This window comes from Suncus etruscus, chromosome 17 (assembly GCF_024139225.1).
Source record: "Suncus etruscus isolate mSunEtr1 chromosome 17, mSunEtr1.pri.cur, whole genome shotgun sequence".
Classification (NCBI taxonomy): Eukaryota; Metazoa; Chordata; class Mammalia; order Eulipotyphla; family Soricidae; genus Suncus; species Suncus etruscus.
In genome coordinates this window covers 32,758,217-32,784,202 of record NC_064864.1, presented here as the reverse complement: position 1 = coordinate 32,784,202, position 25,986 = coordinate 32,758,217, and the positions used below count along the sequence as shown (strand labels likewise).

Genomic DNA, 25,986 nt, shown 5'->3' with positions numbered 1-25,986 from the left:
AAGTATGAAAAATTACAATTTCTTTTTGTCTATCCAGTTTTCTTGATTAAATTAGATCTTTACTAATAATACTATATATCCTCTTTCGACCCCCAAAAAAAGAAAATTTTTATAATTTTGAACTAAAAAAGAAAAGATAACCAGAACTTAAATTTTAGTTCAAAATATCAAAGCAGATGCAAATTTCAACTAAGGAGCTATTTTATCCTGCTAAAGAAAGTCTCTTTCTTTTCTGTGACCATACAAAGCTTGATCAATTACTAAACTCACCTCTTCATCGTCATCATCAAAAAGGCCCTTCCCTCCACTGAACAGGCCACCTTTAGAACCAAATGGTGAGAAATCTTCATCAGTCAGCTTGGGAGGTGCAAACAAGTTATCATCTTCATCTAGTAAAGAGAAAACAATATTGTGCAGGAAAAATTTACAGTGAGGTTGGTTTGGGGGCTGTACTTTCAGCTATGTTGATGAATGCTGGTGAGTGGTGAGTGCTAGGGTTGAACCTAAACCTCCTGCATGCACTAAGCCTATTGAGCAAACTTGCCAGCCCTAAGGATGAATCTAGAACAGAAAATGAAAGTGGCTTACTTTATAAGGCCAGAGCAAGAGAATAGCAAGTACATTTGCATTGTACATGCCCAACCTGGGTTCAATCTCTAGCAATATATATGGTTTCATGAGCACTAGAGCCAAGAGTAAGCCCTGAGCACAGACAGGTACAGCCCACCCACCCACCCACCCCAAAAAAAAAAACCTCAAAAAGTGTTTTACATTAACTCCAAATTTGGAATAAAGCTAACAAAATGTAACAAAGCTTTTGAGGGCTGAAAACCTTTGGCCTGCTCTCAAGACAAATCTCATTTGTCAGTGTATGAAAGTGACACTTTATGAATTACATGATATCCAAGAAGAACTGATTGAGAAAATGGACCTACCATCTGAGGGAGTTCTCCTCTCTTTCTCTTTTGATATCTTTTGAGGTTTTGCTTCTCCTGAGGACAAAATTTGAAATACAGAAATACATTTAATAGACTCCAGTCTATTAAATCCTCTATTAGCTTCATGACTCCTTAGCTAAGAGCAAGAAGTATCAGTTCCTTATGTCTCAGTTCTATCCAAGCATTGCACACAGTTCCTTCTATGGGCCTTTCTTTTTGTTTGTTTGTTTGTTTGTTTTGGAGCCATGCCCATCAATGCTCAGGGGTTTCTCCAAGCTCTGCACTCAGTAATTACTCCTTGTAGACCTCGGGACATCAGTGATCAAACTCAGGTCAGCCACATATATGCAAGTCAAACCTCCTGTCTGCTGTGTGTTATTACTCCAGCCCTGTCCATGGGCCTCCTTCTAAGGCAGAAAGCTTCAGCTTACATTCCACGGCCATGTACACATGAGAACTGCAGTCTATCAAAGAATTGTTCTAACTTCGTTAATACTACTAAATCTCTGAAATATAATATGTTCCTATTTATTTGGTCAAAATACGGGACAAATGCTAAGTAAGAAATTCTTAAATTGAGGTTCATAGAACCTTGGAGTAACAATTCCTGTATAGGTCACGTAAAACACTCTACTGATTGGCACATGAGCTTTTTTCTTCTGAGTCCAATGTTATCATGAATCTATAAACCAAACAGGAATAAGATCTACAATGTTATTCCATGCCTTCATAATTAAATAAGGAAATTCATCCTCAGTGAAGCCCAGCACAATATCTTTACCCTCCCTGCCACCCAGTTAACTCACTTGAGGGTGTAGCTTTTTTCTCTTCATGGTTCAGAGTATCTCCTCTTATACGAGCTGCCAGTTCATCAGCAAATGATGTAGATTTATTTATTTTCTGAAGACAGAAAAGACAGAAAGAATATTTTTTTGTTTTGTTTTTGTTTGGGGGACAAAACTGGTTATATACCAAGTAAAGTCCTGGCTCTGCACTCAGGAATCACTCCTGGTAAGCTTGGGACCATATGGGTTACCAGGAATCAAACCCAAGTCAGCTACATGCAAGGGAGCCCTATCTTCTGCACTACTGCAATGGTCCAGAAAGCACAATTTTTTAGAACATAAAACTAGTAGAATTTACTATGAGTAACCTAAAATACAAAGTAAATAATGGCAAAGAAACAAATGACAAAATAATTTACTAAATCAAACATATGAACTAATAAAGATGACAGGAGAAACAGGATAGTGTTTCTTCAAAGGAAAATGTATTTTTTTTTACTAACCTTGATTTTTACACTATGTGACCTAGATAAGAAAACTATCCTGAATTCAATATAAACAGAGCATTAGTAGAACCTAACAGAAACTTCCTCAAAAACAAAAAATACAGATGGCCAAAAGGCACGTGAAAAAAACGTTCCACATGACTAATCATAAGGGATATGTAAATCAAAACACTTGTGTTATCATCTCACATGACAGAGACTGGCACACATAAAGAACAAGATAACCAGTGCTGGTGCAAATGTAGGGGACAAGGATCTCCTTTTTCTTTCTTTTTTTTTTTTTACAGCCCCCCGCCCAGGACCTCTTATTCATTGCTGATAGGAATGTCCACTGGTCTTACAGTTTTGGAAAAGAGTCTGGACATTCCTCAAAACTCTAGAAATAGAGTTTCCATTTTGATCCAGCAATATAGCTCCTGGGAATATACCCTAGGGGCCCAAAAACAATGCAGAAAAGGCATCTGTGCTCCTATATTCATTGTAGCACTAGTCACAATAACCAGAATCTAAAAACAACCCGGGGCCGGGCGGTGGCGCTAAAGGTAAGGTGTCTGCCTTACCTGCGCTAGCCTAGGACGGACCGCGGTTCGATCCCCCGGCGTCCCATATGGTCCCCCAAGCCAGGAGCGACTTCTGAGCGCATAGCCAGGAGTAACCCCTGAGCGTCACCGGGTGTGGCCCAAAAACCCAAAAAAAATAAAAAAATAAAAAAAATAAAATAAAAACAACCCAAGTGCCCAAGGGAAAAAAAAATGAGTGGATAAAGAAACTGGTATATTTACACAATGAAATACTATTCAACTGTTAGGAAAAATGAAGTCATGCTTATACATGAGACATGGAAAATATTGTATTGAGTGAAATGAGTCAGAAAAAGAAAGACAGAAATAGAATAACTGCATTCATTTGTAGGATATTTAAGAGAAGAAACATGATATGAGAATAATATCCAATGATAATAGATAAGGGCCAGGTGGCTTGGTCCATGATAGGAAGTTTGCCACAAAGAGAGGAGAGTACAGTTAGGGAGGGGAAGAGACCATTGTATCAATTACAGTTGAAAATGATCCCTCTGGACAAGAACTCTGAGCTGAAAGGAGATAAAGTGCTAATGCATAATACCCTTTCAGTAACAAGTATGCAAACCACAGTGCCGAAAAGGAAAAGGAGGGAAAGGAAAATGAAAAAAGTGCCTGCCATAGAGGGAACTGGGGAGGGAAATAAGGGGAGAGGGGAAGTGAGAGTGGTAGGAAACCTGGAACAGTGATAGTTGGAAATAAACACTGGTAAAAGGATGAACATTGGAACACGGCATTACTGAAACTCAACCATCAACAAGATTTTAACTCTGGGGCCAGAGTGATAGCGCAGCAGTAGGGCATTTGTCTTGCGATCAGCTGACTCAGGGTGGACCTGAGTTCAATCCCCAGAGTTCCATATGGTCCCCCAAGCAAGGAATAATTTCTGAGTGCATAGCCAGAAGTAATCCTGAACATCACCAGGTGTGGCCCAAAAGCAAAAAAAAAATTTTTAACTCTAATTATTACAGTGATTCAATTAAAAATAAATTAAAACAATAAACAAAAATAATTATCCTGAGGAGCTTGGGGGTGAAGGAGAAAGGAGAGGAGTCTGGGATCCTAAAACTTAAGATCAAAATATATTTTGGAAGATCTGATTTTTAAAACCCTAACAATTGTAGAGAAAAAGTGATATTTGTGAAACAGACTGGGAAATTCAACATTATGTCCAAGAGCACAAATGAAATGACAAATACAAAACTAAAAGTAAATGACTAGAAGTGACAAGTTTAAAAAAAGAGTCATAAATATAACTTCTAAACCTCTGTCAAGCAATAACAATTTGTCTTTCTTACAAGTCTGGCATTTTCCTCAAGGTCTTCAATATCTTCTTCCTTCTCAGAATCAGCAAAAATATCACAGCCATCATCATCCTCTTCATCATCACTCATTTGTACAATGTGCTAAGAGTACAAATCACCAGATTAGAACTCTTGTATTCACCAGGTTGAAAAAGATACTCAGACTTTAAGCTTCTCCTTTAAAATAGTAACCTTTCAAAAATAATGATGGTGACTAAAGAAGCAAAACTGATGCAGTAATACTACTAGAAAAAATAATACGATGGTTTTCAGTGAAAACTGTAACTGCAAGTGTAATTGTAAGTGCAATTTAATTGTAAGTGCAAGACTATGAAATACATTCACTATTTGAGTAAATCAAATAATAGTTCTATATAAATGCAGATATTATTGCTAGAAGGAATAAAGTCGTAACAATGAGAAGTATCCAAGAAAGAGCAACTGAAAGGAAGCTAACTAACAAAACCACATTGGAAATACACATTCTCATATCATTAGAACAGTTAACTCTGGAGACTAAGAAGATGACAAGGGGCCGGCGAGATAGCATGGAGGTAAGGTGTTTGTCTTTCATGCAGAAGGACGGTGGTTCGAATCCCGGCATCCCATATGGTCCCCCGTGCCTGCCAGGAGAGATTTCTGAGCATAGAGCCAGGAGTAACCCCTGAGCGCTGCCGGGTGTGACCCCACCCCCCCACCCCAAAAAAAAGAAGATGAAAAATGAAGGGCTCAAACTTAGCCTTACAATTTACTTCTAATTTTTACAAAGAAAGCCACTGGTATGTATAATTGTCGGGAGCTGGGCCACACCCAGCAGCGCTCAGGCGTTGGTTGCTCCTGGCTCTGTACTCAGTAATTACTCTTGGCTGGCTCAGAGGACCATATAGGATGCTGGGGATCAAACCTGGGTCAGCCACATGCAAGGCAAATGCTCTACTCACTGCACTATATATCCAGTCCCTGATATGAATAATTTAAAAAAATTATGTTTAGGAGAAGAGCCAAAAGTAACCCCTGAGCACCAAGTAACCTCTGAGTGCCACCGGGTGTGGCTCAAAAACCAAAAAATAAAAAAATAAAAATTATGTTTAAATCAGGGCCAGATATAATATTTATCTTATTTGTTACACAGATTATATTATAGAAAACAAAATATGATACACAGTAGCTATGTTTCTGAACCTAAAATATACTTGTTTTTTCCTATGCACCCATATTTAGAGTAGTTTCATGTAAAATTAGTCACAGAAAGTAATTAACAGTAATAAGTAATAAAATTTAAATGGATGTGTGGTCTCTCTCAAATGATTTCCTTGTTTGTACAAATTTCAGACCACAGTCTATCGAAAGAAATCAAACAACAGATGATGGTTGAAGGAGAGGATCTCCCGTACACATGAGAAAAGAATTTCTTTAGAAGCATAAATCATGCTATAACTGTGTAGTCTAGAAGACTTTTTTTTTTTTTTTTTTTTGGTTTTTGGGCCACACCCCGTGTTGCTCAGGCTTTACTCCTGGCTGTCTGCTCAGAAATAGCTCCTGGCAGGCACGGGGGACCATATGGGACACCAGGATTCGAACCAACCACCTTTGGTCCTGGATCGGCTGCTTGCAAGGCAAACGCCACTATGCTATCTCTCCAGGCCCAGTCTAGAAGACTTTTAACCATTTAATGCACCTTAATTTTACTGATATATTTTCTCAATTTTTAAAGAAGTGGTGGGGAATTCATGAACTGAAAAGGTATCATGCTTATCAATTTATCTCCTTTCAGCACCCAGTTCAGTTAAAGTTTTCTTTTGGAGGTTTCTTCCATGTAGAGAAAATTTGTTTTCTAATTTATTTGTTTTCTAGGAAAACAACAATAAATAATAAAGTAGAATCAACAAACATATATAGGGATAGAAAATGATTGTTCTGGACAAGAACTAGGTCCTAAAAGGAGGTAAAGTGATAATGCATAATACACTTTCAGTAAGTGTTACAACAACAGAAAATGGGAAGGAGGGAGGGAGGTAGAGGGAACAAGGTAAGGCTGGAGGGAGTGGGGGCAAAGGAGGGACAGTTGGGGGTTGGTGAAGATAAGTACACACTGGTGATGGGATGGGTGCTCCAACACTATAAATTAAAAATTAATCATGATTATTTTATTATTTTAATTATTGTTATATTATTTTAATTATTATTTTATTTTAATTATTTTTATTTTTATTATTAAAAATAATTTAATTATTAAATTTATTATTACTTGTATCCAGTGATTCAACACAGAATTTAAAAATTATATACATGGAGGCTCAAAAAATAGTACTCAGGTAGGATGCTTGCCTTGTAGGAGACCAACCCAGGTTTGATAAACGGCATCCCATATGGTCCCCAAAGCACTGCCAAGAATAACTCTTGAACATCATTGTGTGTGGTGTAGTCCCAAACAATATATATATTTATATGCTTATATATAAACTATGTGTATATATATGTATGTATATATGTGTGATTGTATATATATATCTAATATATATATGTATATATATACATCTAATACATCATATATATATATATATATACATACACACACACACACACATATATACTAAGGGCTGGTAGCCTAAAACTATGAAATACATGAAGATATAAGCACTTTCTCATAAGTCTTTCTGAACTAATTTTAGTATCTACTTATGCATTTATATTTAACACATATGTGTATTATGCTACAATTAAAATCTTGAAAGCCATCTCAGTATATGAACTTACCTGGTTTTGATCATCGTCACTATGATCGACAAAATCTTCATCTGACTCCTTTGGGGGAAAAATAAGGCTTTGTTGTTAATATAGACTTTACTCATATGGACAAAAATGATCTAAAGTCTAAGTCTTTGAGGCAAGTCAATACTTGGCCTCATTATAATGATTGCTAACCATCTAAAGTATCATCAGGTATAGCTGACTATATATATAAGTATATATATACTCACACATAATATACAGAGCTGACAATATTCCCAGTAGTTGTTTCAATTGAAAGTAAGTGCTATGACTTGTTTAAACATCTATATCAATTTTTAATATCTTCCTTCACTATCATAGCAAACCTTTGAATTTAAAGCAAAAATTTTGTCCTGGATGTAGTTGTTGGTAGCAAAAGGCATTCTTCACTTGGCCATAAATAAAAACATAAATGCCATATTTTTCATACCACAAGACACACATCCCTTCCCCCAAAAGTGCGTCTTACAGAGTGAATGCTGCCTGAAGTTGAAGCCTGAATGCAAGGGAGGAGAGCATCTAAAAACTATGTGTGTCTTATAGTAAGGTGCATATTATAGAGTAAAAAAATATGGTACATACATAATAAAATAAAAGCTGCATACTTAATTAAGGATACCTGCATTAATTAAATATTCCAGGGGCCGGTGAGATAGCATGAAGGCAAGGCGCTTGCCTTGCATGCAGAAGGTCAGTGGTTCGAATCCTGGCATCCCATATGGTCACCCGAGCCTGCCAGGAGTGACTTCTGAGCTTAGAGCCAGAAGTAACCCCTGAGTGCTGCCAGGTGTGACCCAAAAACCAACAACAACAACAAAAAAATTAAATATTTCAAGTCTGGACTCCACTCTCTCTCTCTATAGTGCCTCTAAGGAAGATAATCACTTCCACAGGTCCAAGAAGGGGACATCAGCTTCCAGTCACAAAATAATGAGTTCTTATCAATGGCTAAAAGCAAATTATCTAGCCAAAGGGGCCAGAGAGAGAGTACAGTGAAAAGGTACTTGCCATGTACATAGCCAGTCAGAGTTCAACCATATGCTTGATTCTCCAAATACTCCCATGAGTAATTCCTGAGTGTACAACTAATCTACAAAAGAATTAACACTGCTGAATCTTCCCACTTCGACTGGTCAAAGCTGTCTGGCACCTTCTTGAAATGTGGGGATGGATTGGGAAGTGGAGGATAAAGGGCTGATTCCCCTTTCTCCCTGAAGGCACAATAGGTTGCAGCCATACTCAACACCCTCCAACATAGAAATAGCCTAGATCCATATCTTAACCTCAGAAAAATGCCAAGCCACCATATTTTTTCAGATCTATATTTCATAGTACTGACAGCCCAATAGGAGCACAGAAAATCTGATGGGAGTTATATTAAAAGAGTCTAAACAAATGATATAAGGCAGCTCAACCAGGGGCCAGAGTAATAGCACAGCAGATAGGCAACTAGCAGGTAGTTATATGTGGACAACCCAGGCTCGATCCCCAGCATTCCATATGGTCCCACAAGCTTGCCAGGAGTAACTTCTGAGCACAGAGCCAAAGTAACTGGAGCCCTGCGGGTGTCACTCAAAACGAAAAAAACAAAAGAAGGCTCAACCAGCACAACCCAGCACAAAAGATCTATAAAAATGACTAAAACATTACAAAGACAGTGGGATATATTTTTATTTTATATTATTTTTATATTTATATTTATTTATATTTACAAGATTATATTTACAAGAGCAGTGGGATATATAAGTTATCAGAAATTGGCTCTTATTTTATCTAAGCTTAAACAATTCCTTTTGACTTTATTTTAACAAACATGAAATATAAATTTGTGCTTGCAAGGGGGTAAGCTGGGGTAGTGGGTGGGAAATCTGGGAACATTACAAGAGGGTTGGTAGCACTGGAAATGGGATATGAACTGGAAATATTTACTACAAGAAACAAATATATTATGAATAACTTGGTAAATCAAGGTATTATAATTTAAAAAATTTTGAAGAATTATTCAAAGGAAAAGAATCCACCCAAATACCTAAATTTCCTGTTCAAAATATATTTTGATGGTGGGAGAAAAGGCAACAGTACAAGAAATTCAAACAATATTACTTTTGTTTCTCCTAAAGACAAAAAAGAAATACAATTCAATGGGGGAAATTTCAGAATATGACTTCTAGAAGAAAAGATTTAGGAATAAGTCATTCATACAGAAATGTTATCTAATTGGTTTGCTAAAAACATGACCTGTGTTTTCTGCCTACCACTGCACAGATACACCAAATGACCCTTACCTCCTCATCATTTTCTTCTTCACTGTTTACAATACTACCATGGTCACTGCCCACAGAGCCTTTAATATAAAAGAGAAAAGGTTTTAAATTTCCATTTTTACAAATGTTTTCATAACTCCTTTCAAAATCACAAACTATCATACAATAACATGAGAAATGATAAAACCATGTGAATCCCTTAACCAGAATTAAAAGTGTCTTCACTATAGTGAGGAATAGAATTTCACAAGCCTAAAAAAAAAAAAAAAAAGCCCTGAACTATTCAAATACCGTATATGCTCGAGTATAAGTCAGGTTTTTCCAGCACAAGATTTGTGCCAAACTTGGCTTATACTCAGGTCATAAAGGTTGTTTAATTCATTTTGCATACTGATTCAAATGCACATAGTCTCCAGTCATCTTCTGTGGTCTGCTGGTGAGTGCAGCGCTTCAGCTCAGTCCACAAGTCGAGACTGAGCTGAAGAGGTAGGCAGCTGAACTGAACTGGATGCCACTGAACTATTTAACCCACAATATTCTGCATTTTGTATGAGACCAACAGCAGTGATGATATCTGCGAACTCAGTGATGATGACAATGTCTATGCTGATGCCCTCACATTAGATACAGCTGAAGCTCTGTTTGGACATACAGATGATGAGGAGGAGGAATCCAATTTTGAAGGATTTTAACTTTTGTGATTTAGCTTGATTATCTGTTAAACTACGGTTTTCTGCACTTTACTTAAAGTTTTAAAGTTATTGTTGCTAGTTTACAGTTTTTCTTTAAAAATAAATGTTGAAAAATATTTAACCTACAGATTCCTCAGTTACTGTAATTGTTTTGTGTATATATTTTTATTTTTAAAATTTACCAGTGGCTGCTGCATTTTCTACCTTGGCTTGATGACTTGATGAGTCATCAAGTTTCCCCAGTTTTTACGGTAAAATTTGGGGGGAGGGACTTATTCTTGGGCCAGCTTATACTTGAGAATATACAGTATGTCATAGTTGTAAAGTGGGGTGGTGGGAGGGGATTGAGAATTTGTATGTATTAGACTAAAATAAAACAAGAGATTTGACAACTAAATGTGGTCAGTGACCCTGAACTGGAATCCTAGACTAGAGCAAAACTGCCAACTCTTAAGGACATTACTGAAAAAAACTTAAATAGAAGATTAGTTAGCAACTAAGTATTAACTATTACTATTAACCAAGATTATCCAGTAAAATTTCCTAACTTTGAAAAGGACAACGCTATTATATATCCTTAGTACAAAACAGAGAAACAATCGGGTGAAATGACATAGTATATGCATAATGTAGCTCAAATCATTATAAAAAAGTTGTATATATAGAAAACAGTAAAATAAATGTGGTTAAATGTTAATTGGCAACTTGGGTAAAAAGGTTTGCATCCTTCAAGGCCATGCTCTACCTTGCACACATATTATCCAACTTATCTTTACTTGCTTGTTCTTTCAAGCATGCATTCTTTCTTAACATGAGTTCTTCTCCTTCTGCCCTGTTTAAATCTTTATAAATAAATTTTCATTCCATTAGATTAGGGAAAAATATATGGAAATTCTTTTTTATATAACTTTAACATTTTTAATTATTTTAAAATAAGTTTAAAAGAGGGAGGTCTTCTTTGTGCCTAAGAGCCATTTTCACCCCAGGTCAGTTACACTTAAGGAAAAGTGAAGCCATGAACTAGGGTCGGGTGTTCCACCTTTCCCAGCTGGGCTCCACACAGTCACAGTCCCAAGAGGCAGGCAGACAGAAAAGCAGCGAGATCCTCTGATTCAGAAGAGCTATTTTCAACACACATCAGTGCACTCTCTTCCCCCCCAAAAAAAAGAAGCACCAGGACAAGGGGAGGGTTCTTCCAGCCATCCTAGTTGGACTCTGCCCAGCCACATAGTCCCAAGAGACAGAAGCAGACAGGCAGACCAAGAGCAGGGTCCTCTTTGATTCAAAAGAGCCATTTCCGCCCAGGTTAGTGTACCAGCACAAAGTGCAGCATCTCGGCACTGCTTAATTCTTCTAGTCAAAGAGGCACAATCACAACACAAAAACACCACCATACTGCAAAGGTACAATGGAAAAGCAATGAAGAATATAACAAGGGTTAGCAAATGCAGATAGTAGTTCTGAAGATAAACCTACTATCAGCCACCTAAATAGTCTCTTGGATTAAGACTAAAAAGAGGAAATGTTAATGATGTGCAAGAACTAAAAGAAATCATGTGATGAACAACAAATTAGACGCCAGAAGATTATGAATAGAAATGAGAAAACTTAAAAAACAAGTGACAACTGAAATTTGGTAGGTGAAATGAAAAAGAGACTGGAGTGCTCATTAGAAAAGTAACAAGTGGTGAGGACAGAATCACTGAGTTGGAAGATGAGCTGCATAATACCTAGATAACAACAGAGATGAAAAAGTTTTAAAATAAATGAAAAGAAGATGGAAAAAATCACCAACATAAATTAACAGACACCAATATAACTTAAGGATAAAATCAACAGAAACAACATTAAAAGTCAATGGGGTTCCAGAGAGTCAGGAAGAAAAGCCCTAGGAAAAAATCAAAAGTCAAAGACATAATTTCTGAAAAGTTCTCCGAGAAGTGCTTACACTCACATCCTAGATGTCCACAGAGTACCAGTTAAAAGAAACCCAAATAAAAGCACCACAAGCTAAATCCTAGTCACAATGAGGAAAACGTTGATAGAGATCTAGGTGCTGAAAGGAAATAAAATATGAACTATACCCTTTAGTAACAATATTACTAATTGCTAAACAACAGTGTCAAATAATAAAAAGGAAGAGAGAGAAGAAAAATGTGTGCATAAGAAACAGGCAGTGGTGAAGCCAGGATGATAACAGAGTAGGGGCATTTGCCTTGCACACGGCTGACCCCCGACCCGAGTTTGATCCCCAGCAATCCGTATCGTGTCCTGAGCCTGCCAGGAGGGATTTCTGAATGTAGATCCATGAGTAACCCCTGAGCACTGCTGGGTGCAAACCAAGAACAAAAAAAGAGAGTGAGAGAAACAAGTAGGCAGTGGGAGAACAGGAGGGAAAATGGAAACATTGGTGGTTGTAAATGTGGGCAGATAAAGGGTATTGTCCACCGTTTGACTGAAACTCAACCATGAACAACTTTGCAACTCAGTGTATCTCTGTGTCGCAATGATTCAATTCAATAATTAAGAATTTAACAAGTTTAAGAAAAAAATAAAAGTAAAAAAATATATATTTGATACAAAATAGTACCTTCACTAGACAGCTCTCCAAGACCTACATCTTCCTGTTCCATGAATAGCTTGGACCCAATCAAATAAGGTAAAGGACGATCAATGTAAAGATCCTAAGAAAAAAGAGAATATATCAATATATCAATAAATATTTAGATGAAGAAAGCATTCCACTTACTATCAGATATTTCATCCATTCTTCCAAAAAAAGTAACATGATAAAAATTGGAGAATAAGGTACAGTCAGATTAAAAGTGCAACCAAAATAAATAAAGAAAAAGGTTAATGATAAAAGTAATAAAATCCTAGGAAGGGAAAAGTAATGCGTCACACCAAATTGCTCTTTTGAAATACTTAGTATTAATGGAAATGGCAAAGGATGTAGAGAGTTTAGCAGCAGAAACTAAACAAGGAAAGGGATGCAACTTCCTAGGAAAAGTTCAGAACATAGGAATAGGACAAAGTGAAAGAAATTCTGTTGAGCTTTGATACCACCTTTTTCTTTTTTGTTTTTGTGACACACCCGATGGTACTCGGGGTTCACTCCAGGTTCTATGCTCAGAAATTACTCCCAGTGAGCTTAGGGACCACATCCAATGCCAAGGATCATACATGGGTTGGCTTATGCAAGGCAATCGCTCTACTCCCTGTACTATTGCTCTGCCCTGCTTTAATGCATTCTTACTCTTATTTTTCCCCCTAAAAAGTAATATATTTTAGGCTTCCACAATATGCCAGCAACATCAGTTAGCACTAACTCTGCGCTCTTAGAGAAACAGAGGACTGTAAGAGACTGAACTCTATCTGCCTCTTTCCAACAAACTCATTCAACTTCCACTCACACACACACTAACTAAAAGCCAGGGAAATTTTTAGTCCTTATTTAAAAAAAAAAGTTAACATAAAACTATAGCAAAAAAAAAAAAGAAAAATAAGAAAACCTTAACTTTAGTTAAAACTATTTGCAGTGGCAGTGGAGGAAGTTTTAATGTAATTGATTTTCTGTGGTTGTTGGTTGTTCACTCCTCTCATGGTGATGAAAGCTGCACATTTTTTTCAAAGGAACCCAAATGCTGCTGTAGGTCTGGTTCTGCAGGCAGCAAGCCAAGCCAACCCAAGGATCTGGGAATCTTTACACTATTCCCAGATCTTAGTGGGACATACTTTTGAAGGATGTATAATTTTCAATCATAAGTGTGACAAACTGAGAAGCAGAAAGCTCATGTACTCAGTGAGAGTAGCATGTTTGTCGCCAAGAGACATTTCATTCTGAAGACATATGGTAGCACCCATTTGCTGAAAGAACTGGTTCCCCTATTGAAACCAGCAAGGGATTACAGTGGGCTTAACTCAATTCAAAACGTATTTTATTCTCATAAGAATTTCATGAAGCCTTCTTACTAAGGGTAATCATACTGGAATTTCTAGGAAGAAATAATTTCTTAATGCAATTTTCCCAAACAGAGCAGCTTATTGTCTGGGATATAGGAATTCTGACTTTTAATACTTAGTACTTAATACTTAGTACTTTGGATTTCCCAGAGAGTCGGGTAATCAGTGAACCAGATAAAACCCTGGAAATTCTGATGAGTTAGCTTGACCCAGCAGTTCTGGATTACGTAAAAGATGGTGTTACTGCAAAAAAAATGTCACTTGAGAGAGTAATGTGACCTGATAACAGGTTCTGTCATTGATAACATACCATTCAATTCTTGTGGGTATTTGATGAATGGAATGAAATCAGATGGAACTTATTGGACTATTCACATAATTCCAGAACCAGAATTTTCTTACGTTAGCTTTAAAACAAACTTGTTAGACCTTTTAAGATGACCTGATTAGGCAAGTGGTCAAAGTCTTCAATCCAGGAAAGTTTGTGACCACTGCTTGTAAATCAGAGTTCTAAATGTCAAACAGTGCTTTCTTTGCCCCTGAATATTCAAAGTTTTAAATGTCTTGATTGCCATAATGCTGTTTAATGACTACAATTGTTTTACCAGTTTCACTAGAAAGCAGCAACAGCAGAGTTAATTAAGAAAAATGAAGAAAAAAATGCAAAAAGAGAACACACATAGAAGGTGATGGCTGCTTTTTAGATGTTGATACCAGGGTCTATGCTTTCAATAACCACCACTTTGTAGCTGCAGAAAACCTAAATGTAATGATAGTGTAATCATTTTAAATTATATGCATTCTTATATCAAGGAGTTAGATATATTGCATGAATGCTCTCTTCTGTGTTTAGGTATCCTATGCCACTCTTGATGTGAAATTAAAGGGCATGTAGAGAAACCTTTTACTATATAAAACATTACAACAGTTGTGAAAACAATTCAATTTGGTTTATGGTAATATTTCTCCAGGTATCATCCAAAATCCCCCAAAGACAAGGCTAGTCCTAGTCCTCACTAGATATTGGCCTCAGCCTGTCTGGGACTGTTCTAGTGTGCTGCCAGGATTCTTGCATCCAATTACCTCCACTTTCTAAAACGTATTCTCTACTATTATTGAAGCCAGTTTCTACTTCGAAGTTTTAGCAACAGCAATTAAAAGTTTTCTTCTATGAGTCAAGTCCTCAAGAAAATGACAGCTGAGGCTAGAGCAATAACACAGCGATAGGGAGATTGCCTTGTACTCGGCTGACCCAGGACAGACCTGGGTTCAATCCCCAGCGAATATCCCGTATGATCCCCTGAGCCAGGAGCAATTTCTGAGTGCATAACCAGGAATAACCCCTGACCGTCACTGAGTGTGATCCAAAAAGAAAAACAAAAAAAAAAAAGAAGATAGCCTTCTATTGTGTATTACTTGTTGTAACATTGCTTCCTATATTTATATTTCTTTAATTGACTTCTTTTTACCCGCCACTTTCCTTTTTCCCTCCTCTACCCCAATAAAGCAATATATCATCATCAAATGTTATATTAACAATTCTATGTCCAATTAAAGCACCAAAACATAATAAATATGACAATGAACATTTTACCTAAATGTTCTTTTACCTTTGGCTCAAGGATCAATTCCACCCGCTCATTAACATCATCTTCTTCAGAATCTGAGTTTCCTGCTTTAATATCAAGTTGTTCAAATGCACTATCCAATACTTGTAAGCCAAAGTTCACAGCCTCTTGGACTTTTGGAATTAGATCTACTTCTTTCTGCTCCCGGGTCTTTTCCTATAAGTAAGTATATTCAGTCTCCGATATGGTTATACCACTACTCCATATGAGCCCCACAACACTCACAAAAAATAAAAGAGCAAAACAAATACACACGATAGACTCATGTCTCAAACTCACATTCATTCAAAAGGATGTATGCACACACCATTCATCACAGCACTCAGTAAAATAGCTAAGAGTTGGAATCAACCTAGATGTCCAACAATAGATCGTGAAGAGGTGGTACATATATACAATGAAACAGTATGTAGCACTAAGTAATGATGCAATCATGCAATTTGCTGCAACATGGATCAAAGTGAAGAGATGTTAAAAATGAGTCAGACAAAAAAGAATAAATACAGGATGATATCACTTATATGTAGTATTTAGAATAATTACATGAGGATATGTAATGATTTAAATGGTGGTTGCCTAAAACATTCTTGGCCAGAGAAGATGTTTGTATCTGTAACACATCTGGGGTGTGGGGAAAAAAATAGGAACTAGGGCCCGGAGAGATAGCACAGTGGTGTTTGCCTTGCAAGCAGCCGATCCAGGACCAAAGGTGGTTGGTTCTAATCCCGGTGTCCCATATGGTCCCCCGTGCCTGCCAGGAGCTATTTCTGAGCAGACAGCCAGGAGTAACCCCTGAGCACCGCCGGGTGTGGGCCAAAAAAAAACAAAAACAAAAACAAAAACAAAAAATTAGGAACTATTTGCTCCTTAGCACCTCAGTCCAATTTATGAGCCCTCTACCTTCCCCATCATTTTTCTTTCTTTTGCCTGATCATCTGTATCTTCCAATAATGTAGCCCTTAAACTATCAGGCACAAGCTGACAACTGATAGAATGCCCTGAACCTTAGCACACTGACTCTCAGTTATAGTGCACTTTAACTTTTAGTTAAAAGTTACCTTGCATGAACTCATCTTCATTTAAACTACAACTGGTGGGGGCCGGAGTGATAGCACAGCAGGTAGGGTGTTTGCATTATAAGTGGCCAAACAGGGACTGAATCAGGTGGTTCGATCCCTGAGCCTGCCAGGAGCAATTTCTGAGCACCACTGGGTATGGCCCAAAAAAAAAAAAAATTAAAAATTAAAATATAAACTACAACTGGTAAGCAGTCATGCAGTTCTGGCATGCTATGACCTGTCATCTCAGTCATAATTGTATTCTCTCAAGGACAATGGCTTCTTCTAGCCTACCAAAATAGCAATCTTACTAGTCAACAGAAGTTACTCTGTAGTTCATAACCTCCATAACCTCCTTCTTAGGCAAAGGCACCTAGAAAGGTCTCAAATGTGGGGAATCTTGGGTACTAGAATAAAGTTAATCAACATTTATCTCTCAAGGTCTCTTCAGATGGTAGAAATTTGAATCAAAGCAGTGACATAAAGGCAGACAAGCACAGACATGACAACTAAACGGAGCTTCCTGACCGCAGCCCAGTCTAAGGTCTAACAGGTAAAATGGCTTTTGCATTCTTAAGGAGAAAAAAAAAAGAAGAGAAAGACCTATATGGCCAGCAAAACCTAAAATACTAATTAACTGGTTTGTTTCAGAAAATCTCTGCCAAATGTTGGGGTCAGAGCAACAGTAAGTAGGACACATGCACTGAATGTGGCTGACCCACATTCAATCCTCACATTCAATACGATACCCTGAGCACCACCAGGAGAAAGCTTAAGAACTACCAGATGGGGTCCATAAACCTAAATAAAATACATAAAAGTCCCTGCAATTTTTGTTTTTTGTTTTGTTTTGTTTTGTTTTGGGGTCACACCCAGTGGCATTCAGGGGTTACTCCTGGCTCTGCGCTCAGAAGTCACTTCTGGCAGACTCAGGGGACCATATGGGATGCCAGGATTCGAACCAGGTGTCCGTCCTATATTGGCTGCATGTAAGGTAAATGCCTTACCGCTGTACTATTGCTCCATCCTCACCCCCCACAAATTTTTTTCAAAAAAGAACATCTCTTCCAATTTCTGCTCTATTCTAAAAATAATTCAGGAACTTTATTTCTTTATTAATCTATGTTTCTTTTGTTTTTTTCTGGGGTGATTCTTTGTGGTGCTCAGGGTTTACTCCTGGTAATGCAAGCACTTATTCACTGTACTATATCACTTCACCGCCAATGTATACACTTATTACACTAAATTTCAGAAATAAACTAGAGTCTAAATGTTGGACTATCAGCCTCCCATTCCCCCAGCATCTATCTCCCTGGTCACTAGTCCCCACCAATCCTATCAAAAATCTCAATATTGTTTCTAACCTATTTGTCAGACTGGACCACAACAGAAAAGTGACTTTATACAAATACCTGTTCTGCTTTTTCAGTCTCAACCTTGAGTACTGGTTCTTCCACTTCTTCATCATAGACACGCTAAGTAAGGAAGCAAATTCATCATGTCAAAATATCATTTGCAATAAATCACAGTAATTCGGTAACCATTCAATATAGAAAAAAACAAACAGGGAAAATTTTGTCAAATGAAAAACAACAAAATCAACTGACCAAAAATAATTTTAAAAAGTACTAATTATTGGGAAACATGAAAAAAAATAAAAGTTGAACACACTATTATTAACCAAAGAATCATAAAAGCAACATGTTACTAGTTTTCACATTTTTTGTTTACCCAATTATTTTGCTTAACATCCAAACAGTACTGAATGTGAGGCTAGTGATAGCATCAGATGGTGTGTTTTGAGGCACACCTGGCTCTCGACTCAATCACTTCTGAGGGGCCAGAGTGATACCACAAAGGGTAAGGAGTTTGCCTTGCACATGGCCGACCTGGGCTCAATCTCCGCATCACATATAGTCCCCAGAGCCCACCATGAGTAACCCCTAAGGCTTAGGAGAGTATAAGATATGTCAAGGATTGAACACAGGTCAGTCATGTGCAAGGCTATACTATGTACCTCCTGTACAGTAGCTCCCACTGCTACATATATGAGCAATACAAAATGGGGTGCCATATGTAAAATTGTTAAATATCTTTGTTATTGCCCCTCAAAGAACTTTTACCATATTGGGAAAGACAGGATAAGAAGTAAAGGTGGCATAATGGTGAAAAGGTACCAGTATTAGAGATTTCTCAGGAGACTATACTAAGATCTGGGTCTTTAAATATATATTCATTCATGCAAATATTCCCTACATCTCTAAATAGCAAACTTGTGTTGAAAGAAAAAATATTTAACAAAAGTTAAGGGGCCTGATATATAATAGGAGAGTTAGGCATATCAATAAATGCAATTGTGGAAAGTACTATAAAGAAAGCATGAACTAGGTCACTAATGCTACAGGGCAAACTTCCTAAATTAACAGATTAATGAAGTGATAAGAATTGTATTCCCTTCAGCTTTCTTTTGGGCTATTACTAAACATACTAATTTCTCCTGTCCTAGAAAGTACTGATTGTTCTTCTGCTTTAGTAATTCAGTAATGCAGTTTGTGACCTGATAGCTGGCCTCTGAGATTAATTACCAAAGCACAGAAACCTACTGGCTTTGAACATTTTCCCAATGAATTACAAGAACAAGCAAAAAAACAAAAAAAAAAAGTATCATTATTCAGCCAGAATAATATATATATGACTTCCAAAGTCAGAGTTTGAAAATATACATCAAAAGCCAGAGCATTTTCAAGTGAAGTTCCAGCATGCAGATTTTCTTCAGTCTTAATCATTAGCTATACTTTTTGTTTTGTTTTGTTTTGTTTTGTTTTGTTTTGAGGTCACACCTGGCAGCACTCAGGGGTTACTCCTGGCTCTACACTCAGAAATCGCTCCTGGCAGGCTCAAGACCATATGGGATGCCAGGATTCGAACCACCGTCCTTCTGCATGCAAGGCAAATGCCCTACCTTCATGCTATCTCTCTGGCCCAGCCATACTTTTAACACCTTATCCAGTGGTCCTCAAACTATGGCCCGCGGGCCACATATTGTATTTGTATTTTGTTCCTTCATTGCAAAATAAGATATAGACAGTGTGCATAAGAACTCGTTCATAAGTTTTGTTTTTACTATAGTCAGACCCTCCAATGATCTGAGGGATAGTGAATTGGCCCTCTGTTTAAAAAGTTTGAGGACCCCTGCTTATACCCACCAAAAATGGAAAGAACATTTAACATATGGACAATGTGGCCTTACAGGAGGTGATTTAGCAGTACTAACAAGCACATGCAGAAAGGAATTCTAGCTACAAACTAAATGTGAAGAGATATACAAAAAAAAAAAAAAGGGAAGCAGAGAGAAATAGAAAATAAAACTCAATAAGTAAAAAGAAGAATTTAATAAATAAAATACAAAACTAGATCCTGGGAATCAGGGAGATGGCTCAAAGTATAGCTCCAGACTCAATAATTCATACTGCACAGTTCACCAAGCATGGCTGGGAGCTACCGTAAACACTGGCCCAAGAACAGCCACTCTCCCCTCAGCACCACTGAATATAGCCTAAGAACAACCAAGAAAAACAAAAACAAAACAAGATTATAGAAAACTTAACTTCAATAAAACATGAATATTTTTTTAAAAAACTGAAAAAAGAGACCAGAAGATTGGGATTCAGAAAACTAAGTTTAGAATATCTCTACCCACTATCACAGCATTATTCAGAACCAATGCAATAACAATATGGTATGGATTCATCACGTACAAAAGACATCTGATTAATTCTCTAGTTCTTTAGCCAGTTTAGAGCCTCCATACTAATAGCAGAGAAAAATTAAGCACTTCATCCAACAAGAAGATACAGAATAAGACCAAGAATTGATTTTAAAAGAGAACAAAGGGGCCACAGAAATAGTACAAGGCTTAATGTGCTTGCCTTGCACACAACCATCCCCAGTTCAATTATATTATATTATAGTATTATAGATGGTCCGCTAAACAATGCTAGGAGTGGTCCATGAGCACAGAGCTCAGAGTAAACCTTAAGTTCCAATAAGTACGGCCCCAAAGAAATAAAATCTGGAAAGGGTAACAAATTCATTTTGATTAAAGAATGTTGAGGCAGGAAACACCTGTTAGTACATATGAGAATCCTGAAAATTGCTTATTCAATGAGAAATTTCAATGAGAAATTGCTTAGAACAGAGCAACCAGAAAATGAAAATTTATTCTATAGGAATACCTAACCTACTATAAATTATTATCTTTATAATTTATAACAAAACAAAAATCTGTTAATTTTTGTAATGTATGTGCAAGCAACACACAACTCCAGCCACTTCTGTTTATTTAGAAACAGTAATGACAGATAGTGAATATGCTCCAGAATGACATTTCTTAGATTTGATATTTATTACTGAGTATCTTCTGGCCAAAAAGCACATATTCTGCAAAGGAAACATGGGAGGGAAGGAATGTCTGCAATAGAGGCAGGCAGAGAGAGGAAGATGTGAGGTAAACTGGGGAGATTGTTAGTGAGGTATGTCAACTGGTACAGAGAATTGGTATGAACTGGACATTCCATGCCTGAAATTCATCATAAACAACTTTATAACCAACTCATGTTAAATCAATTAAATTTTTTATTTTAAAAATAATTTTTAAAAATTGATTCTGAGGGCCCAACGAGATAGCACAGCGGTGTTTGTCTTGCAAGCAGCCAATCCAGGACCAAAGGTGGTTGGTTCGAATCCCGGTGTCCCATATGGTCCCCCGTGCCTGCCAGGAGCTATTTCTGAGCAGACAGCCAGGAGTAACCCCTGAGCATCGCCGGGTGTGGCCCAAAAAACAACAACAAAAATAAAATGATTCTGAGGGACAGGCATAAAATAATCATATTCATTTGAGGAATATAAGAAAAATAAAACACAGTATAGCAATAATATCCAGAGGAAAAAAGAACTGAATGCTGTGAGGACCAGCTCACGAAATGAAGCTTGCTACAAAGAGCAGTGAGTGCAGCAAGAGCACTAATCACAATGACAACTACTATAACAATGATAGTGAATGAGAGAGGCAGAATACAGATCTCAGAGACAGGCAGGAAGTTGGAGTGGGGAAAGGAATTGGGGGTACATTGATGGTGGAAAGATTGCACTGGTGAAGGATCATGTACATTCTCTGACTGAAGCCCCAGTATAAAAATTTTGTAAACATGATGATTAAATAAAAATAAAATAAATCCTAAACCTACCATTACCTCAACCTAACCCTAAACCTAACCTTAACGCTATACCTTAGCCTACCCTAACCATAGCCTAACAATAACACTTACACTAACCCTAAACTAACCCTAACTCTAAAACTAACCCTAAACAAACATTAATTTTAACACTAACCCAAACCTAGTCCTAACCCTAATCCAAAAACCATAACCATAACCATAACCATAACCCCTCATCCCTAGCCCTAAAAAAAAAAAAAAAAAAGAAATATTATATGTCTAAAACTCAATTATTAAAAAAGATTCTGCTAACAAGGGCATTTTTTGTTTTGGGTTCACACCTAGAAATGCTTAGGGATTACTCCTGACTCTGTATTCAAGAATCACTCCTAGTGGTACTTAGGGAACCATATGGGATGTCAGGGATTGAACTGTAGCAGGGAAAAGCCCTAACTGCTGTACTTTTGTTCCAGTCCCTATTGACAATTTTCTAGTATATGATCTTTATTTACTGAGAACTCCCCACAAAAGGAACAGAATCCAAACTGGTATCAAGTGTACAAACATACTATATATGTAATGAACCTACATAACACTATCTGGTCTTAACAATCCTCAGTCTTGAGCTTCTGATCATTTTTTAACTTTCTATAACTGTGCATCTAAGAATCTCAGGACATGGCCCATTTTAATGACCTACTAATATTAGTGCTAAGAAAAGTTAGCCAGACTAGATTAGCTTTCTATTCCCTCTTGGTGATTTCCTTCACTCTTCTCTAGGCATCAGCCACAGTTGTGTCTTCTAATTCCAGAATTTTACGGAAGATAAATTTCCTTCTCTAAGAAAGGCTCTATGGATCTCTCAGATCTTAAAAATATCAGACACAGATTAAAAGCTCAGTAATATCTTTTAAATTTATATGCTAGATTTAACGACCATATCAAACACTAATTGGTAATATTCCCAGTAGTTATACACAAGCCTTTAAAATAACTTATAACCTGATGGGCACAGTCACTAACTGTAGCCATAGGTTGTGCCCAAAGGATCAAACCAGGTATAGAGTTTCTATAACACTTGTTCGGATTTACGCAATTCAATAAAACTAACTATTCTCAATATAAAAACAGAAAGACTACACCATCATTTCTCAACCCAGGGCCAAAAGCACCCTCACTCCCATGAGCCATCAAGATATTCTAAAGGGCCACAAATAAGAATCCCAAAAATAGGGTTGGGGTGCACTGAAAATGGCAGGAGATTAGAGGGCCTACAGGCAGGAGTGGGGGAAGAGATCACATGAAGAAAAAGTCAGAGGACACAGAAAACGGTTGAAACGTACTGGTCTAGACTATAAGAACATTTTATTGGACTTTTTATTTTTAATGATATCTTTATTTAAGCACCATAATTACAAACATGATTGTAGTTGGGTTTCACTCATAAATAAAACACCCCCCTTCACCAGTGCAACATTCCCCCCACCTTGACAAAACAGTTACTAATGAAAAACAGGACACTAATCCTAGAGTAAACCACTACTTTCATCAAACTTAGGAGTACACTTAAAAGATCACTAGTCACCATATCATGACTCTTGCTCCTTGTAAAGTATGAATTAGAATCCTTGTAATAATGTATGTCTTATAAATCAGAAATAACAAAGCAACTCACATTCTCAATGAATTGGGTATTAGACAGCATAAGGAAGTCATTGAAGACATTATGCAGGCGACAATCTGTGGCTTTAGTTTCCCGAATTAGTCCATCCACTTGTTTCTTGATTTCATGAGTCCTGGATATAGTCTGCTGTGAAAATTCCTGTAGAAACTGTAATAGCTATTTAAAAAAAAAAAGCATCAATATATTATCTATTTTATGTGTCAAAATAAAAAGCCAGAGGCCAGAGGGATAGCATAACAGGTAGGGCATTTGTCTTGCATGAAACCACCTGGGTTGGATCCCCAGAATCCCATGTGGTTCCCTGAGCCTACAGGGAGTAACCCTGAGCGTTGCTAGTGTGACCCAAAAACCAAAAATATAAAAGCCATTCCTCGTACACCTTAATGAGAAGAAACATATGAACTGGAACATTGTAACTGCCTCTGCTCCTGTCCTTTACTGGGAGAGAATTCCGGCCAGCAGCTTTCTCTCAACCAGGACAGAAGGCAGAAGGCAGCTACAAATAATTCGCGAGTGTTAAGCTCTTTTGTGAACACCTAAAAAATTAAGCTGCAGAAGTTAGTAAAACGCTCAGGGTGACATTGCCAGTCGAGAGGCTTTAATGAGGGGAGGTACATTGCTTCTAACAATCACTTAGTAACTACAAAAGTTTTGTTTCCCCGAGGGAAATTTAAAGTCCTGTTTGCCATCTATAAGGATCCCACACAAAAGTTAACAAAGCTTATCTGTATGTATTTGCATTTGCATATCCAAATCCTATTCAATCTTATTCAACCCCACCAGTTCTTTCTTATTTATGAATTTAAGGTATTTTTGATCAAATGGGATCCGTCTTGGGAATAAATTTAAGTTAAAAAGAAGTCCAGGGGTCAGAGAAAAAGCAGGTAAGGTGCTTGCCTTGTGCAGGCGCACGACCTGTGTTAGATCCCTGGCACTCCTAATAACCCCCCAAATATACCCACGACTGAGCCCTACAGGGGTAAGCCAGAGCACAGTGGGTATGGCCCCACCCCGAATTTAAACACACACACACACACACACACACAATCCTAGTCTTTTGGAATTTAGAATCTCACTCCTTTCAGATGCAAGCACACACACATACACACTCAATCATAGTCTTTAGGAATTTAGAACCTCAGTTCTAAGGGCTTAGGATGCGGCCTCTGAAGCCCCATCACTAAGCTGTTGCACCCATAGCTCACTCTCCTTTCAGGTGCAAACACACACACACACACACACACACACACACACACACACACACCAATCCTAGTCTTTTGGGATATAGAACCTCAGGTGCAAACACACACACACACACACACACACACACACACACCAATCCTAGTCTTTTGGGATATAGTACCTCAGTTCTAAGAGCTTAGGACTGAGCCTCTGGAGCCCCATCACCAAGCTGTGGCACCACACACACACACACACACACACACACACACACACACACACACCAATCCTAATCTTTTGGGATATAGAACCTCAGAGCCTCTGGAGCCCCATCACCAAGCTGTGGCACCACACACACACACACACACACACACACACACACCAATCCTAATCTTTTGGGATATAGAACCTCAGTTCTAAGAGCTTAGGACTGAGCCTCTGGAGCCCCATCACCAAGCTGTGGCACCCATAGCTCGCTCTCCTTTCAGGTGCAAAGCCAGGTGCCATAATTAACCTGGCCCCAAAGGATGGGAATGGGTGGGTGGGTGGGGTGCACTAGTAAACAGAAGCGGGCCTGTGAGAGCAAGTCAAGCAAGCGGTCAGGACCATGGGCAGCTAAGACAGGCGAACGTTCTTCCAGCCAAGGGGAGGCGCGGGGCGCAGAGCAAAGGGTCTGCAGGGGAGGGTCCCCCAGCTCTCGGGGCGTCCGCCTTCCCTTCCCTTCCTTCCCCTTCCCTTCCCGCCTCTCACGCCCGCGTCGGCCGCCAGCGACCAGCTCTGACTGCTCTTGCGGATCTCCTCCACCGACCAGGGCCGCTCCCACACGGGCTGGGACGCGGACGCCCGTTCCGGTTCCGCGCTCATCTGCAACGAGAAAGGGCGGCGGGAGGCTGAGCGGCGAGGCCCGGCGGCGGGTGGCGGCAGAGCCCGGCCCGGCCAGCGCGCCTCACCCTGACAGCCTCGCTGCGAGCCTGCTCCCAGGCTGGCCGACCCCCGGAAATCGAGGCCCCCGGACGCTCACTGCCACCAAGTGACCGGCTCTCACGTGACCGGCAGTCATGTGACCCCGTGGTCATGTGACGGGGTTTGGTGTTTTGCAGCAGAGTTTCAGCTGAAGTGGAGGGAGTTAGGGAATCGGGACAAGTGAGAACCCAAGGACGGATGCTGACGGAGCAGGGTCAGTCTGGTTCTTCTTCTTTTTTTTAATCTTTATTTAAACACCTTGATTACAAACATGATTGTGGTTGGGTTTCAATCATGTAAAGCACACACACCCCTTCACCAGTGCAACATTCCTATCAACAATCTCCCAAACCTCCCTCCTCCCCATCCCACCCTGGCCTGTATTCTAGATAGACTTGCTACTCCCCTCATTCATTCACATTAGTATGAAAGTTCTCAGTGTAGTTAGTTCTCTAA

The 25,986-nt window shown here is 38.4% G+C and overlaps 1 protein-coding gene and 1 pseudogene across 1 annotated transcript in view; one reads left to right on the top strand and one right to left on the bottom strand.

Moving 5' to 3' along the window:
- Nucleotides 1-25,431, bottom strand: part of WASHC2A (WASH complex subunit 2A) — a 71,295-nt gene extending 45,864 nt beyond the window's left edge. The window contains exons 1-11 of the mRNA XM_049790767.1: nucleotides 25,318-25,431; nucleotides 23,380-23,544; nucleotides 17,901-17,963; nucleotides 15,413-15,586; nucleotides 12,430-12,523; nucleotides 9,169-9,227; nucleotides 6,869-6,916; nucleotides 4,106-4,213; nucleotides 1,753-1,838; nucleotides 936-1,006; nucleotides 271-389 (exon numbers count right to left, since the gene is read on the bottom strand). Of these exons, the coding sequence (XP_049646724.1) occupies nucleotides 271-389; nucleotides 936-1,006; nucleotides 1,753-1,838; nucleotides 4,106-4,213; nucleotides 6,869-6,916; nucleotides 9,169-9,227; nucleotides 12,430-12,523; nucleotides 15,413-15,586; nucleotides 17,901-17,963; nucleotides 23,380-23,544; nucleotides 25,318-25,431 (1,101 nt within the window). The remainder of the gene's footprint in view (nucleotides 1-270; nucleotides 390-935; nucleotides 1,007-1,752; nucleotides 1,839-4,105; nucleotides 4,214-6,868; nucleotides 6,917-9,168; nucleotides 9,228-12,429; nucleotides 12,524-15,412; nucleotides 15,587-17,900; nucleotides 17,964-23,379; nucleotides 23,545-25,317) is intronic.
- LOC125994984 (S-adenosylmethionine decarboxylase proenzyme 1-like) lies at nucleotides 13,447-14,441 on the top strand (annotated as a pseudogene).
- Nucleotides 25,432-25,986: the final 555 nt, after the last annotated feature.